This window comes from Corvus cornix, chromosome 15 (genome assembly GCF_000738735.6).
Source record: "Corvus cornix cornix isolate S_Up_H32 chromosome 15, ASM73873v5, whole genome shotgun sequence".
NCBI classification, from domain to species: domain Eukaryota; kingdom Metazoa; phylum Chordata; class Aves; order Passeriformes; family Corvidae; genus Corvus; species Corvus cornix.
This window is the reverse complement of record NC_046345.1, coordinates 5,969,292-5,989,976: the sequence shown is the minus strand read 5'-3', so window position 1 is coordinate 5,989,976 and position 20,685 is coordinate 5,969,292. Positions and strand designations below refer to the sequence as shown.

At 39.7% G+C, this 20,685-nt stretch overlaps 1 protein-coding gene across 1 annotated transcript in view; it reads left to right on the top strand.

Annotated features, from left to right (window-relative positions):
• Nucleotides 1-20,199, top strand: part of GALNT9 (polypeptide N-acetylgalactosaminyltransferase 9) — a 131,283-nt gene extending 111,084 nt beyond the window's left edge. The window contains exons 7-11 of the mRNA XM_010398477.4: nt 1,417-1,602; nt 5,004-5,141; nt 7,122-7,217; nt 14,312-14,479; nt 15,224-20,199. Of these exons, the coding sequence (XP_010396779.3) occupies nt 1,417-1,602; nt 5,004-5,141; nt 7,122-7,217; nt 14,312-14,479; nt 15,224-15,370 (735 nt within the window). The 3' untranslated portion in view covers nt 15,371-20,199. The remainder of the gene's footprint in view (nt 1-1,416; nt 1,603-5,003; nt 5,142-7,121; nt 7,218-14,311; nt 14,480-15,223) is intronic.
• The last annotated feature ends 486 nt before the right edge of the window (nt 20,200-20,685 follow it).

The following is a 20,685-nucleotide window of genomic DNA, read 5'->3' as shown; positions in this document are numbered from 1 at the left end:
TTAATGTTGCAGTTTAATACCTTTTCCTTTTCAGGTTTTTGTGAGCACTGGCATTCGAAGGAAATAAATCTGTCACTCAGATAATGTACTTGCCCTTGGTACCAAAATATATAAATAAGAGTTACAAGGTCATTAGGCATATCAATAGAAAGAAAAATGTGCTGTGCATGAAATAGCTGACTTCCAAGCTGGGTTGGGCAAACAGCAGTATACTAAAGTGTACTGCTCATTTCTCCTTCTGATCGTGAAAATCAATTAATTCCTTTCTTTTTTCTCTTTTTTTTTGGTAGCAGTTCCCCTTTGCACTGGAAACCCTCAGCACCTGTCAGTCCAAATTTATGAGCATGTTTTGCAGTGTATTCCATTTATCAAATGTAAATTCCAGTGGCCAGTGATTTACTACAGAACTGTTTGGAAAGCAGCAAGTAAATACTACCTAACAAAGTATTTAAAAAAAAAAAAAAAGCCAGAGCAGAGATCTTATTTGCCACTTCCCAAGCACTTCATCTTTATCCTTGAGAAGGCAGGTAGGCAGGTTAGGTGGAGAACTGCCCCAGTATGGTTCTGGAATGCATCTTCTATGGAAATGTACTTTTATTCTAAGTAAAAGGCAACCTTGAAAAGTACTGAATTATTGTTTCTATTTTAATATCTTTTATTTACTTCAGCTAGACTCTGCTACTCGGTGCAGACCTGAGGGAGCTGAATCCATAAGCCTCACTCACTCTGCGTCACTCCAGATCTCACTGATGCAAAGAGACAAGTCCTCATTGTCCCCTGCCGTGGAGTTCAGACAGTAAATAGCCAACAGGGGGAAAATTGCACAGTGTGGGTACAGTGGTATCTGGGCAGGCTGGCTGATACAGTCTCCACTCAGCCCCTTTTATCCCTCTTCATCAGCTCAGGGGTAGAGAGATACGATGATGAAAGGTCTGGAGCACCTCTCCTGTGGAGACAGTCTGAGAGAGTTGGGGGTGTTTAGTCTGGCGGAGAAGGCTCTGGGGCGACCTTAGAGCCCTTTCTGGTACCCCGTTCATGTGTCAAACACAGACAGATGATACAGCTGATTTCTGTTGAAGTTTCAGTAACAAACACTGGGTTAAAGCAGCATCCAGGGCAGAGGTTACCCCCTCACAGTTCGTTCTCTGCCTAGTGGTCCCAAGAACAGGGATATTATGGTGAAGGACTCGTCTCTTTATGGCTTCTACACTTATGTACCTAATGCAGCCATCTGCATTCCCCTCCGACTCATCTGCAATGCACAGAGAGAGGTAAATTGGGCGATCCTTTTGAACTGTTCAATAGCCCTCACCTCCAAACCGCAAACACTCTACACACAGCATCTGAAAAGAAGCACTTGTATTGCCTCAAAAGGGGAACAAAAGGCCATGTGGTTGTTTTCTGTGCCTCCCCCAGGTGTGGCAGTGCGGGGGGAGCATGGAGGTGCTGCCCTGCTCCCGCGTGGCGCACATCGAGCGCACCAAGAAGCCCTACAACAACGACATCGACTACTATGCAAAGCGCAACGCCCTGCGCGCCGCCGAGGTCTGGATGGATGACTTCAAGTCACACGTTTACATGGCCTGGAACATCCCCATGGCAGTAAGTACAGGTCACACTCTGTCCTGAACAGGGGCAGAAACACGGATGGCTGTTCCTAATTAGCTCTTCGAGGTGAAGGGTGGTGCTACAGCAGCACAAAGTGGGCTAAGCTCAGGGAAAGTGCTTTGGTGCATGCTCAGTAGGGAGAGTTCTGCCATGTGAACTTGCTCCCTCAGTCTAAGTTTAGTTGTGCACTCAGTCCAGATGGTTGTATGCAGTGACACAGATTTATAATTTCACCAGAGCAAAATGTCTCAGGTTTATGTGCTCCCCAAGAAGTCGTTAATTTGGGGCGCCCTTAAACTCTGAGGTGTTCATATGCTACAACGGTGGGGACGGCAGAAATGTCCATAAATAAATATCATCATTCATCGTGAGACTCAATAGACCTCACCAGCATAAAAAACAAAGTATGCAATAAAAGAATCACACATTAAATAGCTTTATTGTCCACAGGCTCAGAGGTGCAGTGTGGGCACGTTCTGCTTCTCACCGCACATACGAATTGTAGATGGCATGTGGGGGCCTCTAGGAATCCATGTAATATAAATATTAGATAAACTCTAGGTTTGGTTTATCACTTTGTTCTGTAAGCATATCACATGCTACATCTGCACTGAGCATAATTCTTGCAGAGAAGAGCTATATGTTATACCCCAGCCAGGTGGAAGCTGGCTGTTGCTGTGTTCCCTAGCTGTGTTTGCACCCAAGTTATTCATGTGAGGGGTAGTATACACTGATCTGTAGGTAATGGTGGTTTATTTAACCCTTATAGCAGGGGTTTGCCCAGAGCTGATTGAAGCAAATAGAAACAGGAATGTTCCTATCAGAACAGGAAGATACACAAACCCAGCAGTGTCTTTGGGAATATTCAGTTATGACCTAGAGTTCATCAAAGTCATGGGAGTCTTGTCAAAGACTTTATTAGATTTAGTCTGTCCTGGACATCTACTCATACTGTGGTACACAATTAATATGTGTACCCATTTTTGTTCTTTCCTCTTACAGTTTTTGAAATACACATACCTAGAGGAGTAATGTGTCCTCCTTGTCCATGCGGTGTCTGAATATGTCAGATATTCTCAGAGCTCTAGATTCACTCACTGCTGTTCACTGTTGGACACTCTGTGCAAGGTCTCTGAGATGTGTTTTTGGTGACTTCTTTTGGCACAAGAGGTAATTGCAGAGAATTATTTTGCCTTAACAAAAGGCAATACTGCATAACTTTTTCCACACAAGATTTCTGTGACAGTAGGAGGAAGACAGAGCAGTGTCCATTAAAGATTCCAGGGGCATTTTGGCCCTGTCTGCACACATAAAAAACACTTGCTAAAATGGTCAATTTTCAATTAGGAGATGAAAAGTTAACCTCTGTAAATTTGCTTGCTTGATGACATCTGCAAATGAATTCTGAGAGAAGATGATATTTAAATAAGCATTTACACCAAAACATGTTTCCCTTTAATCTGAGATTACTTATTGATGCAGTTTTCTGTGCTGAGCTATACAGCAGAGCTTTAAAAAAAACCCAGGCACATCTACAATAAAAGACATAAAATCAGCAGAAGTACTGAACATTAAAATTTTCTTTCCATAAAATAAATTGATTGATTGATAAAATGTGCATCATAAAAAAAAGCCTATTAGCTCTCAGGAAAAGGAAGCTGATGTTAGTGTTCATTATACTATTCACTGTAGTATTTGATACAGATGGCAGAAGTACTGTACTGGAATAAGCCATCACAAAAACCTTCTGCTGGGGAACTAGAAACCTTGCTAGCTGGTTAAAAAGAATGTGTCCACAAAGTAAATCCTGTGGACACCTCATTCTTACACCATCAAACTGTAACCTGCCCATGGTGACTGCAGCTGGCACAGAGGGTGAGCACAGCGTTTTCATAGCTGCTCAATTTGCTGCTTTTGTGCTCTGCAAAAAGGGCAGTGTGTTGCCTCATTTTAAACAGGGAAGAAAAGAGGCAAGTAAAATATATGCATTTTCCCATACCACAAAACCAATCCAAATTAATTGTTTTATAACTCCCATCTTTTGTACAAATCACAGGTTACTGAGAACATGTGCATAATGTGTATCTGGATTAGCAGCTGGTCTTGGGCACACCTGCAAGATCATGTTCCTATAACCTTCAGCAGCAGGTCAGCGTAGCTTTATTTTAGTTAACCAAATATTTGGTACATCCCCACTTATGATTTATTCCTCAACAATTTTAGTGATAAAGGAATCTTACATTGAATGATTTATTGCACTGAGTGCCTCGGAGGATTGCTCTCCTTCCATGCAGCCTCAAGTACTACGTAAATTAACATTCATTTGAATGGATGCTGCACTGAGGGCTCCTGACAGAACGTGCATCAGCAAGCAGCAGTGAGCACAGCAAACTCTTTATGTCGCAAATAGGAAAACCTGTTCAGTATTACACTTGTGTTCTCTCCTGAAAAGCAGGCATCTGTTGGGGATCTTAATAAACCCTGAGCTAAGATTTGCTGCTGCCTTGTAACCCTGCATTAGAAACAATCTGTAAAATGTACAGATATTCTTCTGGAGGAAAAGCACAAGGCACTTCAGAGAGATCTCACACAAAACTCCCCAGTTTCAGTCCATTTTATTAATAGTGTCGGAAAAGGGTTTGGATGAGGTAACTCTTACTGTCTTAATGTTGAACTGTGATGATTTACAACACTTTAAATCAACAGACTCTAAGTCGGGACCCACCAGTTTTAAATGGCTGACTTTGGTCATATTAACTTGAATCTTCCAGCCTGTGACTTTCATGGGATTTGTATTTAAACATAAGTTAAATTCTGAAGTAGAATTATAAAGGTTTTGAGTTTAACTGCATTCTATGGCTCAAGTCTGCAAATGAGCTCCAGTTCTAGTAAAAACTGAATGCTGGTCTATATGAATGCTTAGTGGAACTTAATGACTTTCTGAGCAGCTTTGCTTTGAAGTTTTAGCAGGTCTGTTCTGACATCATTTACATTACTGAATACCCAAATCTCTTACTAGAGTAAAACATGACCAAGCTGCTCTATTTTCGATCAGAATTACTGCCTAATTCTAAATGAATCTGAAAGTAAAGGCTTCAGGACTGATTGCAAATACTTAGAACTCCTGTAAGTAACAACATTCTTACTGTATTCTTATTATTTTGATTTATTTTTGGTTTTTGCTTGTTCTTTATGGTTCTTTTTCCACTGGCTTTCATTAATATTTATTGTCTGCATTCAACAGCAGCTGTTTGATGAGCTGCTACTTACAACAAAAGAAGGAAAAGAGGGAAATACAGCTTGGTATACAAAACGAACTCCAGTTTGATTTCAGTAAAGATAGCAACCATAAAATCAGTGCAGTGAGATTTCTTTATTCGCTTTCTGCTTTGCAGAACCCCGGAGTTGACTTTGGAGACGTTTCTGAAAGAATTGCTCTGCGACAGCGACTGCAGTGCCGGAGCTTTAAGTGGTACTTGGAGAACGTGTACCCTGAGATGAGGGTTTATAACAACACAGTCACTTACGGAGAGGTACAGTATGTCTTTGGGAACACATCGTGGCTGCATTCGAGCAGTCCTTTCCTTTCAGTGCTGGGTGTCAGGATGTGCAGAGCAATTACAAATCAGCACAGCAGCGACAGCAAAAATGCCCTCCCCTCCTTTTAGTCAGCACCAAGGAGTGTGGCTTTGGAAGCTCCGTTCCTTTCGTTGGAGTGCAGCTGGTGAAGTCATCCACAATGACGATGACATGCAACCGCCTAGGCTCTCATTTTAAAATACTGAGACATAAGTTTGAGGCAATCATTTTCCCAAATAAGACGTCACAGTCATCATGAAAAAACATCAGTGGTCAGCAGAGCTAAAACAATTGTGTACATGAACGGCAATTAAATCCAAAGGCAGGATATTTTTCCCACAAGACAACTAAATGGACACTGTTCCTTTCTCTGCCACTTGATTGGCTTCATATAAAAATCAGTCAGGCACTTGAGACACTGATACAAAGTGCAAGTTCTATTGCATAATATCACTTTGCATCCTAATACAACTATCCCCATCAGGAACTGAGAAAAGACATTGAGCAAATTCAAGAGGAGCTGTTGGTATCTGTCAGCTCGGAGGACGTCGTTAACAATGAAGAACATTGGCAGAAGTGCCAATGTTGTGTCAATTATACCAGACCCTGAGCAAGCTGGGCTCTAAAACAAAGTTTGTTCCTCTTGAGCTGTCACATAGAAGGTTCTTGAGTCAAACAGGAAGTTCAGTGATGCAAATATCTATTTCTTTAACAGTTTAAATAAAATAGAGCCATGCAAGCTATTTAGCTGGTATAAACCAGCCTAGGTCCCTTTCAGTCGTACTTTAGGCTTCATCCTAAATGACACCGAGCTTGTTATTAAATACTTTCTCTTCTGGTTGTTTTCCTGGAGGAAAAGACGCCTGGATTTTTGTGAGTTTCAAGGAGAATAAATGTATTGAGTAGATGTGAAACAGATTGAAACAGTAGTAAAAATCTATTTCCTAGTGACTCAATTCCCATTTTTTTAAAGCCATCTCATAAAGCTGTCTTCATCTTCTTTAGCCTTTATAGCACCCAAGCCATAAAATAAACCTCCTGAAATTTGGTTGTTTGTGAGCCCCCTTATCCAGTCAGATTCCCTGTTATGCTTGTACACTATAATATGAAGGATTATATACTGATTTTTTTTCTGGCGCCTTATGCAGCAGCTGTTCCTATATTATGGGGGTGGCCAGACAGGTACTTCACAGTCTAAAGCAAAACTTACCTGTTGAGTCTTTTGAAGTGTCTGTCTAAGTAACTTCTTGTTTATGATATCCCTAAAATTTTTCTATGCCCAAAATATGTGTGTAATGCTTCCAACCTCAAGAGAAATGCCTGGATTTTAACAAGAGCTCCATCCCATTTTTTATAAACTTGTAAATTCTCCTTGTCTGGGGAGTGCAGGTTGATCTCTGAACCTGTGCCCTTTCATAAAATGTGCTTTATGTCAGTTCTGTACATAACAATGTACTATATTTTCAGTTCAAATAAAAATTTTTCACATGGTTTTTTGGTTTTATAGAAACAATAGGAAGAAAAAAAGCATGTCACATCCAACACCAGTCCTAGGTAGTTCCTATCCTGTTTGTAAAGCCACATTCTCAACAAATAGGGTCAAAATTTATGTTTGCACAATGGGAATTTGGAGAAAAACTTGGCCTGGGTTTCTTAGGGTGGATTTTAAGAAGTTCTGATCCTTGAGTAATTGCTGAAAACACATCTCTGCCCCAGGGTCTGCAAAGACAGCAGGTTGTCCAAATAATGTCTTTTCCTGGAGCAGATTCACTGGTGGCACCCTGTCGTAGCTGAAGGAGAAGCATGTGTCTCTCAGAGAGCAGTTTTACGCAGTACTTGTTCCAAGAGCTGTAGCACAGCTGAGATTTAGCTGGACTGAACTAAAATCAGGATTAATTTCCAGCTCAGCTGTTTTCATTCTGATCTGGTTACAGGTGCGTAACAGCAAAGCCAGTGGCTACTGCTTGGACCAGGGGGCCGAAGAGGATGACAAAGCCATCCTTTATCCATGCCATGGAATGTCCTCCCAGGTAAATGGTGAAAATCCGATAATTAACAAGAAACCTTTAACTTAGAGAATATTCAGAAGATACAAAGAGTCATTTGGTATATTTGAGTTGTGTTTGGCAGTATAATTCCTGAGCTGCAAAGGCAAATGTCTGGCTTTACTCCAGTCTGGTTGGGTGCCTTTTCCAAGGTTGTCCAGCATGTGAATCTATACTTCAAAACTGCCAGTTAGGAAAACAGAAGAATCACATTATTTTATTTAAATAACAGGGATCCACTGAAGATTAATTAATTTAGGTAGTCTGTGTGAGGGAGCAGTTCTTCTTGTTATGACATTACTTATTCAGGGTACCTCTTTAATTTAACTGTTCCTTGGTCCAACAGACTCCTGGGCAGAAATTATTTAGCAAGCTGCTGATTTGATTCCCTGAGAAGGCAAAAAGTTAAGCACGTATTTAACATCAACTTCAAAGGGAATTAAGAATACCCTCTAAGTTAAGACTTTTCTAAAATATTTCTTTTCTAAAAGATTTTTTTTGTCAGTCCCTGTGCATATTATTATTTTCTTACAGATGTCTGAAGATTTTAAAATGACATTTCTTCTTTCTGTGCTCGTAGTGATGTTACCTGTTTTTTAAATACAAGTTGGATAATATTTAAATCCAGGACTTGAGCTTCTTCTGAAATGCAATTCCAGTTTCTTTTGAAGGAGCATCTGAATCAAAACTATGTTAATGAACATTCTCATGTGTAAATAAACTCTGACCTTATCAGGCTTAACAATTATCTGAGGTTCAGTCATACATATATTGATTGGGAGTCCTGGCACGTGCATCACCACGGAGGCAAAGTGAGATAGACAGTAATTCCTACTGGCATAATGTCTATCTTTGGCAGGATCATTATGGAGTATTTGACTGACACTCTCCTAGTAGAGGTGGAAGGAGCAGCCTTTAAATAAGGTAAAAAAATAGCATTGCTTAATTAGATGTAAATTAGCTTTTCAAGAAGACTCTCGTTAGAGATGTTAAGGTGCTCAGAGAGAGTTCAGTCTCTTGCTCCATTCTAATCTGAAAGTTGCAAATTTAAGTCCTTCCAGAAAGTCCCCTAGCAACATCTAATCTCTATCAGTGTGCTAGCACTTAAAAGAGTAATGAAGTAAATGGTTCTGACTGTAATTTATTTTGCAATTTAAGTCCTTCACCTGCTTGTTTGCCTCCATGATTCCTGTTTCACAGAGTAGGCTTTGACTTCTGGAAGAAAATAGATGAGGCCATAAGTTATAGTGAATTTCTTTGAAGGTACAACATGCCCAGCTTCTCCTGACTAACTTGGGGGTATAAAGTAGCTCCTTTTAGCAACCAGCTCTGACCAAGTGCCAATGGGACAATGTAGGTACATTCCCACAATCCTTTGACCCTGGTTGTGAGTCTGATAGTCCATTTCCTGCAGCAAGCCCCAGGTATCTTGGGTTTATATTGCATGATGAAATAACACTGTTCCTCAGGTGATTCTGGATTTGGTAAAGAATTTTATGTAAAACACAAAGAACACATTGTACAGTATGGCACATTTATTTCTTAAATGGCCCTACCAAGCTCTTCGTTAAATTCCTTACCCTAATACAAGAAGAGTGCACAAAAATACCCAGATATTTTCCCTTTTAAAGAAATTTGATACTTCAAAGTATTCTTCAGAAATTCGCAAAATATTTACTGCCTAGAAACTTGAAATTGGGTACTGACCCATTAAATCCTGCAGGTAGATCTTCAGTGTCCTGTATATGTGAATTTTCTGGAAAAGCCTGAAAAGTTGGCTTTAGACTTCACATTGCAGCCACAAGCTAGAGCTGCTTTGTTATCAGCACTGTATAAACACATAAAAAGAGAAACTCACTCTTTTCAAACCCGTAAGATCCAAAGTATTCCATGTGTCCAAGAATTATCAAAGTATGGGAAAGGCAAAAAGTTAATTTGTCAAATCATCCTGCAGCACTTTTCATTTCCCTTTAAAACAAACAAACCGACCAACAAAAAACAGGAAAAGAGTTTTCATTCTGCAAAATACACCAAGTGAAGGTGATGAAGAGGTGATGTTTTATCTAAGTTGCGTATTTCACAGACAAGCATGGGTTGGAGCCACTCAAATGCAGCCAAGTTAATTAATGATTACACAGCTGGAAAACTTCTGTCATCTCACTACAATTTACAAAATTAATTCAGTGTGAGAACCACAGCTGCACAAACCCTAATCAAGGATATTCAAGCACATAGCATGAAAGGTGTTGACAGCAAGCGTTTTAATATATTAAATAAACATTTTTAAAGCCCCTCTTCTAATCAGCCTGGGTGAGCATAGTTGTCTGCTGCATTTAGCTTTCCATTTTTGACATTTTTCATCTCAAGCATAGGATATAAAATACCCCTACTGAGCCAAGATTTGGTTTATTTGTACATGCCTACTGAACATAAATTAATATAAATATGGAACTCACTTTCCCCAGTTGGGTTATCACTGGTTTTCATGTGTCCTACCAAAGTGAAAGCCTCTCCCAGTTCAGCTACAGACAGCCTTGTTTGTTGTTTGTACTCTTCAATTCTGACAAGCACCTTACCAGTGATTTTAGTGTACTCATGGTTCCATGGAAACCCACACAAGTCAGGCAAGTGTTTAAAGAAAGCTGAGTTAGGGATAAGATTACTGTCCATCTGTGATAAAACATTCTTTTTCTCTATGTCTTACCCTTCTGTTTCCCTTGGATGTTGTTGTCCTGCATTACAGTGGCAAAATAAAGCCACTCCACTGTGACTGCTCCATGAACAAAATGCCTTTCCCTATGTGTATTTTCAAGATCAGTTTTCACCATGATAAATCACATCTCTGTAATGACATCAGCTTTTAAATTTCTTTATTCAAACAGGGACAAGCTCTTTAACGGATGCTCTGGAATGCATTTAGCCTGAGTTTACATCAATTTAGTTTAATGAGTTTGACTTGAGCTAAGTCATTGTAAGCTAACAGCTAGGAATATCCAGACAAGGTTTTGCATCAGTCTGAGTCGATTTCAAAACCTATTTTACAGAAAAGTAGTGTCCTTTTTATATGTGTTCATTGGATCTGAAGTTTGAGTCTAATGGCTTTCAGGAAAAAACTGTTTGCAAATACTGCTGGGAGAAACAGTCCAGGACTACAGAAGATTTGTAAAGAAAGGAATATATTGGAAGTCTTGAACTGCTTTGCCTCTGTGTGTGGCCTCCATTATACGATCAGCTGCAAAGCCCAGTGGTGCTATAGCATTACATTATACCCTTTCATTGTAAAATAAATTTTTAAAAAAAGTGGGATTGTGAGGACAGATACAACGCCCCCAAAAGTGGAATGTGTTGTTCTGGAAGCTTCTTAGAATGGTTATAGGACATGCAGGTTTTGAACCATCTGAGAGCACTTACACAGCCCCAGTGGAAATATTCACTGCTGTGAATGCTGTGATGTGGAGCTGGTTATATGGTATGTGAAAGAGAGGAGAACTTAATGAAATGGCATCTTGGGACAGAAGGGCCACGGTGAACAGCCTCCTTCTCCACCCTCCTCCTTTCCCTTTCACAGCAGAGAAAGGGGAGGCACTGCAGCTGTGAAAGAGAGAACTCCCTCTGCATTGAGATCAACCAGAAGGAAGGGAGAGCTCCGTGCTGGGATTCCCGGGGCTTGCAGCTGCACAAACAGACGGAATGAGAGGAGATGAACGGCTCCACTTAAACTGTTGCTAAAGGACAGATATTTAACATTTTGCTGGGCAGAGCTGTGACTGCCCAGACTTGCATGCAGGGCAGCAGGGTGGATAAACAGGTAGTTTCTCCACTTGCAGGAAGAGGTGGGTGAGATTCTGGAACAAACATGGAAGTTTGGTACCTTGTGATCTGTTTGCCTTGAGGGGACAGGGACTCTGGAGATGTAGGGAGTTTGGGATTCCTGCATCACTCTCTGTTTCAGTTCCTGTGTCAGCTTACAGCTTGCTTTAACCTGCAGAACTGAGGGACCATTAAAGATTGCCTTTTGCCTGGAGAGCAATAGTGAGAGAGAGGTTAAATTGAGTGTGGAAAGCTACCAGGCCCATCCTAGTAACTGTTTCCTACAAACAATCAATCACCAATCATTGTAATCATTTGGTGCTTTTTTCACTTGACTGGAAATTAGCAGGAATGGATGTTTTTGAAGTCAAATCCTCCAGTTAAAAGCTGCCATTTTCTTACCACATTGACACTCCTGGAGGATCATGTTCCATAGGCAGCAGCACTGACTATTTTTGATCCAGGTATGGTGGCTTTGATAAACAACCTTTGACATCTTTTGCATTCTGCTCAGATTTCTGGATGTTGAAGGGAAAACTATCCTATCTTACATCAGTATAGAAGATGGTATCAGGATTAGATCTTGAGTATTTAATAGAGCACTTGGCTTCAGTGTCATTTATGTGAATCCTTCAGCTCTTCCCAGATAAAAGAGAAAGGCTGAGTGAAGGTCCATCCCCATGTGATGTATAAAAGTTTGCTTCTGTTCTGCAGCTTGCAGTTTGGAGTATGTGGATACTGAAGGATCTCAGCCCATCAAAACTGGCACAGATTTTTTTTTTTAATTAATAAAATTTAATATTTCTTAATAAAGGGGACTTTGTCATTTGATTTTGGCTGGTTGGCAGCAGGAATGGATTTAACATGATGTATCATGCCTACAGTCCTAACACAAATTCAGGGATTATTTCTTTGTGGATATGTTAGTGACACTTAACATGAAATTTGAACAGAGAAGCCATCATTTTCATTGACTATATCCCAGTTCCTGCTTTCTAGCCTGTAGTAATAAGCAACTTATTTTAATGCTTATTTTATTTTCGCAGTTTATGTTGTCTCTTGGAAGTTAAGATTGGAATTCTTTGGAGGGAGATGTTATTAACCACATAGTAGTTTCTTGAACCTTAATTTCTGGTCTGATTGTGCAGAAGCAGGCACTACAGCTTTGCTATGTAATATGGTCTGAACTGAGATAATTCTTTGTGGGTGGGTTTTTTTTAGAATTCTATTTTATTGCAGAATAAGCCTAAATTTTCATGACTGTTGGAACAGCCATAAAAACTTGACAGAAAGTGCAGATTCAGGAAATTAAGCCCAAGCTGTTCCATTTGTCTCGAGATGGTACAGATAAGTTTCCTGCACCAAGCCATCCCTGACCCTGTTGAGCTGTAACACAACTGCCACTTTCAATACTGCAGGTGGTTTAGAATAGAGTTAATGTGTCTTCCACTTCTAAAGCCTAAGAGAACTGGTACTTTCTGCTTTGACAGGCTGCTCTATGACAAAGTCTTTCCCAAGTACATGGCCACTGTGATGCAGAGCACATGTAACTCCCTGGCTACTGAGATTCTGATGACAGAGAATGTTTTAGACTGTTTTAATATTAGTACAGAAAATGCTGCTCATCTCAAACCACAGGGAAAATTGATCCTATCCTACAGAGCAGATAGCCCATTATAAACAGTGCGTCTGATTATCTACATAAGGCAAAGCCAACAAGCTTGTGGGGTGGGATTTTGGGACTACAGAGAGGTAATACACACTGCAAGATGAATACATTTTCTGGTCAGTGTTTCAGCCATACCTGCAGTTCATTTGAACTCTGCTGAAAACCCATTAAATAGAAGTGTGAAATATACAATCAGGTTTTACTTTAAAAAAAAAAAAAAGAAAGAAAAAGAAAAAGAGAGAATGTTGTGTTTGCTTTGGATTTTTTTCCCAGCTCCTTTTTATGTGAAAAAAAAAAGTTAATTTGTCAGACCTGGCAAGTCCATTCATAATTTGAATTACTTTGCTTGCTTGAGCTTCTTTCACATATGTCCCTCCTAACCTCAGAGTGGAAAAAAACCCCAAAAGTGTCTTGATTTAGTGTGTACAGACTGTGCCATGACAAAGGCGCTGTTCATACCCAGAACAACCTCGTGTGGTTATCTCTCTGCTCTTCTCTCTTATGTAGGCTCTGTTCTACCTCTGTGCTTCACATGGCTGCTCTGAACAGAAGTGGCAGGTGGGAAAATGAACACATACTATGTCAAAGAGCATCTGGTCTGGGAGCAAGTAGACCATGCTCTTTTTACCACCAGCAAGAAATGATTATTCACAGCATGATTCTTCTGAGGTTAATAAGGATGGCAGTAGAAAGCCAGACTCTAATTTGAGTTTTTTGATTGACTCTTAATGATATCTCACACACTGGTCAGTGGCATCCAATAAATGGCAGGCACTTCTGACCTTCCTTCCCTTTCTTGTTAAGTAATTTCAGCCATATAACAGCAATAAGCCCAGACAGGCAGTGAATTTCCTGGGTGGTAATTGCATTTCTTTGGTGGCTCAGATCCTCACCCTGCAGCATCCAGACTCACAGCACACAAGCCACGTAGCTGACTCCACTCTGCAGTCTTTTGGCACCTGGCTGTTGCACTTTCAGAGTAAGAAGGGCAAAATATTATGCTGGTTTAATGACTCTGGGTTTAAGCACAGAAGTGAGAAGTAGATAAGTCTGATCTGACGTATTGGCCTGCTGCCAAATTAGCATCGTGCACTTTTGCTTTAATGTGCTTCACACAAAACTGAAATACCAGAGTGTCATTGTTTATTATGTAGGCCTGAAGCATATGTTAGCAAATTTGCTGCCATTTCCTTCATGGTTTCTTTTTTCCTCTCATATTTTTGGATACTGGTTGCATGGTTGGATTTTTTCAGTAACATTTATTTACAAAAACTAATTAGACTTGTTGCTATCAATAGCCTCTAACAGAGCTCTTAAGAACAAACTGCACGACGAAATTGACATTGTGTCCTTGTTAAATCAACTCCTGCTGAGTGGGCATGATTTACATATTGATTACTTCACTTTCTTGATTGCCCTTTTTACAGTGAAATACTGGGTGGGGAGTGGTGGGGAGCAGAAGTGTGGGAGAAGGGACTGTTGTGTTCTAGGTTTTACCAACAAGGTTCCCAAGCTTTGCCCTTGAGCAACGTGTGCCAGACCCAAGGTGCAGCAGGACAAAGGGCTCCTCACCACCTCAGAACTTTCCTTTCTTCCCCAGCTTGTCCGCTACAGCTCAGAAGGTGTCCTGCAGCTGGGGCCACTGGGCTCCACCGCATTTCTGCCCGACTCCAAATGCCTGGTGGATGACGGGAAGGGCAGGACACCCACCCTCAAGAAGTGTGAAGATGTCCTGAGGCCAGCACAAAGGTTCTGGGATTTCACACAGGTGTGGAAGAGCTCAGGAAGCCTTGTAGAGATAAATTGGAGAGGGATGATGCTCTAGAGGGTATTCCGTGAAAAACAAGGATGTCTTTAGAGGGCTGTACTAGGAATTGTCCCAGTTGCCTTTTAGAAATAGTCAAATATGTTTTCCATAGATCATGTGCTACCCAGGAATATTCTTTCATTATTACTATAAATTTTGGAGTATGCTTCCTAGGAATTTTTACTTATCCTGTCATGGAATATTCTCAATTTCTGTCATGAAAATCAAGAACATGCTTGTAATTGTTTACTGTCCAGGAATTTTTGTGTCTAGAACTTTTCTAGAATTCATCTAGCACCTTTATGGGCTTTTTGTTTTTTTCTTCTTTTTTTTTTTTTAAGATCTAGAATCTTCAAATCATTTTTAAGACTTTCAAAAGCATTATTACGGTTTCTGGGATTTCCTATTTCTTGGGCTTCTGGGATTCACTAGTGCTTTTTAGATATTTTCTAGTGATTTGGGGGATTTTCCCAACAATTCCTAAATCTACAATTATCAAGGAATTGTTTTGGTACTTTGTATGCATTAGCTAGCTTCTCGTAGGAATTTCTAGCACCTTCTGGGGCATTTATCACTTGATATATACAGAAATTTCCATGCATTTCATAATGTTTTTGAGGATTTACAGATCTAGTACTAGGTTTTTTTTCAGTCTGTTCCTTCCTCTAATCCTTTTTTCTCCTTCTTTTTTTTTTCTTTTTCCAGAATGGTCCAATCATCAGCAGAGACACTGGCCGTTGTCTAGAAGTGGAAATGTCAAAGGATGCAAATTTTGGGCTCAGATTAGTTGTACAAAGGTGCTCGGGGCAGAAATGGATGATTAGAAACTGGATCAAACATGGTCGACACTGACTGTGGGGCTGAGCTGCCTCTCCTGCTGTTGTCCATTGCTCAGTGTGCCATATCTTGTGAGGCATTTGTCTTAAAGCAAATTAGTTTGAACAGGTCTTAGCTCTCAAGAGTCCTCTATAGTTGGGCATTCCAAGGAAAGAAAGAAGAAAAAGAAAAGCAGACACACACATGCCCTGTTTGACTCTTCCTTGCTCCAGCAGATGATGTGGGAAGCTTAATGAGAGTTTTCTGTTGATTTGGAAATCTTGTGAAGATCAGAACTCAACAGGAAAGTGGATTCCTTAAGCTCTCCTAGGGGAATGGATGGACAGATCTTTCTATGCTGAGTTCAAAGGAGACATCTCAATACTGCCTCATAAAGAGAGTTCTCTGATGGGTAGCTTTTTAGCTTTAAGTTTTGGACTGGTGCACAACTCCTATGGTGAATAATTATGTGCCTTTTTTATTGTACTTCGTATAAAAGAGGACTGGAAAAATCCTACCTTTTCAGCATGTCTGGTTCATTGTACTAAACAAGAAGATCTGTAAATAACACTGGAAATATATTATAATAGATGATACATTTCAAGGTTGATTGTTTAGGAGTCTCTATTTCTAGAAAGAGACTGTTCTGCAAATGTTTACAGGTGGTTCTCAACCTTTGAGCTGCTGGAAAGCAGCATTTTAGAGACCTCTTCTAGTTAGACACAGGTAAATGTTGAATAGGTAAAATAGCCACACGCTCCGTTATATTGCCACGTTTTACATTTGTTGGCTGTAGAGGCATCACAATTTAGCACTTGGATATTTGGCTCTCCCGAGGCAGTAAATGTACTGGCAGATGGATGGATTTCAGGAGGCCTCAGCTGGCCCCAAAGCCCTGAGTGTGTGTGGGTCTCTGTCCTGCAGGTCACTGTCGTCTTGTTCCAGAGACTGCCTGGAACAAGGATACTCCTAATTCTGGAGATAAGTTGACTGGCTTAGGTGCCATCTGTGGAGCTTAATAACTCAGATCTTCCATTTGGTTTCCCACCCTGTGAAAATGTCAAATGTGAGCAAATACACTTTGTGAGCCCTGTCTAGACAAATTTCCTGAACAAACCAACAAAGTCTTTTCAGCATTTGAAAAACAAACACAAGCCTAGTGATAAGAAGGCAAATTAGAGCAAGAGGTAGGGAGCATATATAAATACTGTTATTCTGAAATATAAATATTTTACTGTAGCTGACCCACTGGCAGCATCTTTGTGAACCTGAATTTAAAAAGGTATCCAGTTGCTCATGCAGGATCTGTGCATATGGACAGAGCAGTGACAAGGTCTTATCCAAAAGGCTGTCAGAATTGATGACCACTGTCATCAGCAGGTTTTGGATGGGGCTCTGTGGCACACAGCTTTTCAGTACAGATTATTTCAGTCATACTGAAGGAGAGACACAGATGGTATCTGTTAATTTCACTGTTTAATATTTTATAGTTATTTTTTAAAAAAAATGTTTTGTTTTACTGAGCCAGGAAAATAGGTAATTGCAGTCACTGTGGTACTGTGAATCTTGGTGATCTGTTCCTTGAATAGTTTTTGCCATTCCTATTTCAAGGCATGCTGAACAAAACTGAATGGAAACAGTTAATTTTTCAAGGGCATGATATGTAATAAAATATTTACTTTTAACATGCAAAATCCATCAATTCTTGTCAACTCTTGGTTAGTATCTAGAAAGCATATCACTATATTTTGCCCCAGTTTTATTCTTGAAATAGACTGTGCAAGATGCAATACAAAGCCTTTTCTCCTGGAGTTTACTTGTGGCTAATTGCTGATCTTTATTCATGTCACATGGACCAGGTTACACATGAATATACACAAAAGAATAATTCTGGGTGAGATTCTAGATACAGAAATGCTTAAAATTCCATGTTTTTGGTAAGTTGAACAAAACCTTTTGAACAGTGTAATAAGACCTGCAGGGAGAATAGCATCTTTAATAAATCGAGCAATGCTGGATAAAATCACGGACAATCTCAGTTTTCAAGCCTTCCTGCAGGTCCAAAACATGTAGGAAGCTTCAGGCTAAATATAGATTGGGAACAGCTGCCCTGCATTTAACCTCCTTGTGTTAACCTATCAGACAATTTAAAATTATATTTGCCATCTATGGAGCAGGTGTTGAAAGCTTTGTACAGGGTGAATTTGTGAGTGAGTTTTCATCTTCTCTCCAAATACAAGTTCCACCTTTTAAATTGTATGAAAGCTGTATTCTCCTTTTGTTTGCTCTGATGGAGTTTTACTCGAGGGAGGTGAGAAAGCAAAGGAAGGAAAAGATGGTTTTACCAGGTGAGATTTAGAGGAATACCAGGTTTTAAATCTTCTCTCCTAAAAGGGGTCTTGCATGTGCAGTTTAGGAGCTTTGAAGCTGAGATGACCAGATAGATCTGTGTTTACTGGCAAAGATTTCAAGGGAGATTTCAAACCTTCACTCTGACACAACTCTGATGACATAAAATTGGTTGTCTTGGAATTTTGCCACTGAGTGCTCAATGCAGAGCATTTGACCATGGCCACGCTGTCTGAGAGTGGTCAGTCCTGGCAGGTTTGAGTGCCAAGGCCACCAGCTGCAGGAGGCTTGCAAGAACCAGACTTAGGGTATAAGAAGGAAAACAGGTTTTTGTGGTAGATAAATGGCTTTGAGATTTACATAATAATATAAAAGAAATCAAATAACTCTTAAAAGGTGGAGTTGGTATTTTATGTGGTTGTCATTTTTTTTAAGATTTGTTGGAACAATTTCTTATATTTGCAAAACACATCTGTTGGATTAATTTTACTTTAGTCTTCATCTGTAAGAACCACTGCTTTGGCTGTGGTACTAACATGGTGACTCTGCATGTGAGAGAGTCTTAAATATTCTCTCATCAAAGGAATAATAATAAAAAAAGCCTTGAATATTATCTCTTTTAACCAAAGTCTATCGTTCTTTTGTCAGTGATTCACCCCTTAGTATAATCTGAAATCCTGCTTAATGGTGTTCACATTTTCAGTCTTGTTTCCTACAGTGCAGCATTCTAGATCTCATGAAAAGTATTCAGTGTAGTGTAATATGCCTTGTAGAGAAAATTCAGTTCAAAGGCTTCAGATGCTAGTTTGTTTGATTCAGGAGATTATGGAGCTAAATACTAGGTCATAGGACAAAAGAACAGAAGGTAAGAAAGACTATCAAGTCTAGCACACTGTTGTCAAAGGCAAGGCAGGAAAAACGTACTTTTTAAAGTGTGTCAGGGTCCCTAAAAATTAGCTTGAGTCCCGTGGTAATAAAAAGCCCTTTCTCCTTTGAGAGCTACAATGTGTTTTCCAAGCTGAATTTAATTTTGCTTTGGTTTAATCTGTTTGTTCCTTAGCCAGAACAGTCCTCTGTCCTTACTGGCTTGCTGATTCCTGAGGCATGCTAAGCTCCAGTGGGAGGGAACCAAGAGAAAAAGTTGGTGTTTTGGAAGGACCCACTGGATTCCCCTGCAATCATATAAGATCTCTGTTGTGTTCACCCACCAGAACTCTTCAGGGCTGTTCCACATCAAAAAAGCCAAACTCAGGTTCCATAGAAGTGATCTAAGACCAAAATATGGAAACAACAGGTCTTCATACATGTTTTGAAAGTGTTGAAGTATTTCCCTCAGTTGAATGAATAACTGGGGGCTCAATGTGTCTGAAGATGAAGCCTTCACAGTCCTTCATTTATATTCCTTTTCATCAGCCTATTCCTTTTTAAAAACTGTGATCTAGTAGATGAAAACCTCACTTGCCATGTGACAAGGGGTGTAATCTATCTGACACAGGACAGCTGCAATTTTAAGTACTTAAGCCAGAGCTAATAAGATTTAATGAAATAGCACCAGTCCTAATCTGTTCTTTAGATCAATTACACAGCATGTAATTCCTTCAGTATCCAGTATTCATTTGAAGTGGTTCATTAACAGCCATACAAAAGTGCATTATGGTCTGTTTTGAGATCCAGGGAGCTGGGCTATAAGAAGAACTACAATAGAAGTTGTAGTTCAGAGGGAATTTGGCATATTATTATTCAGTTAGGACACAAATACCTTTGGTTTTTCATGAGAGGCTTTGAGAGGAAAAACAACTACCAGAATTCACTTGATTGAAGGTGTTTCTAACAATGATGTTCTATTTTTGCCAGCTGCTATTTTGACTACCTGCTTCTTAGTGCTGATCCAAGTCAATGGTAGAGGTCATACCACAGATAAAAGATGGTATTGCAAATTAGAAGATCTAGCTAAGAGGCTGGACAGAAACCAAGGAATGATCAGGTCTTCACATGTCTCTGGATCTGGATGCCACCACAGTAAACTTAATACTCAAAAATTCTCTTTGGAAAGAATTCCAAACTACAGTGACCTCTTTAGTACATTATCATGGATTTCAGAATGGCTTCACAAAATACAGTGACTTATATTACAAAAGCATTAATGACACGTAACTAAAAGTTATTGAGTTCAGGGGTTGTCCTAAATGAAAACAATGGGTTTTAGCCAAGAATGCTTACAAATACCCAGTGAACAATATATGGCAACCTGCTTTTGAAAAACATAATTTCTGAATCAAAGGTTTCTTCAGACATGTAGAAGCATGGATTACTTTTCATAGTATTAGAGTTTCCTATTGGCCATCAACAAGTGTTGTGCAGTTTCCAAACTCTTTGTAATGTTTAATTAAAAAAGAATTGCAGCAACTAGAATACAAGTTGTGACTGCAAATAATTTTTCATTATGTGGCACTTCATCAAATCAATTTGTATTCACACTGGAAAAGTTAATAAATTACTATGCATTTTACTGCTGACATGAGCAGCATGTTTTATTATTGTACATTTGGGAACGTGTATTAAAATTCAAAGATTCACACAAAGGAAAACTAGAATAACAAAGCATATGGGCATTTTAAAATTTAAATTGCACGTAATGTGTTCTGAAAGGTAGTCACCACACACTCGTAAAAGGCTTGGCCCTGAGGGTGCCCATCCAAAACTGGATTGGTAACAGTACAGAATACTGTCATCTATATAACCCAGCATCTCGTCACTGAAAACAGTCAATAACTGGTGTTTAGAAGAATGCAATAGGACACAAGGGATAATGTAGAATGATCCTTTCACCATATATCTCCCCCTAGTTTCTCAGGGTAAGGCCCTCCCAAGCCAGAGGCTCTACACACCCGTCCAACCATTAGATTTAATGAGGACAGTGGGATTGTATGTATCCAATCCACTCAGAGCTCTGGATCTCACAACATCCTGCTGTAATAAATAGCACAATTGCTGCAAGTCAG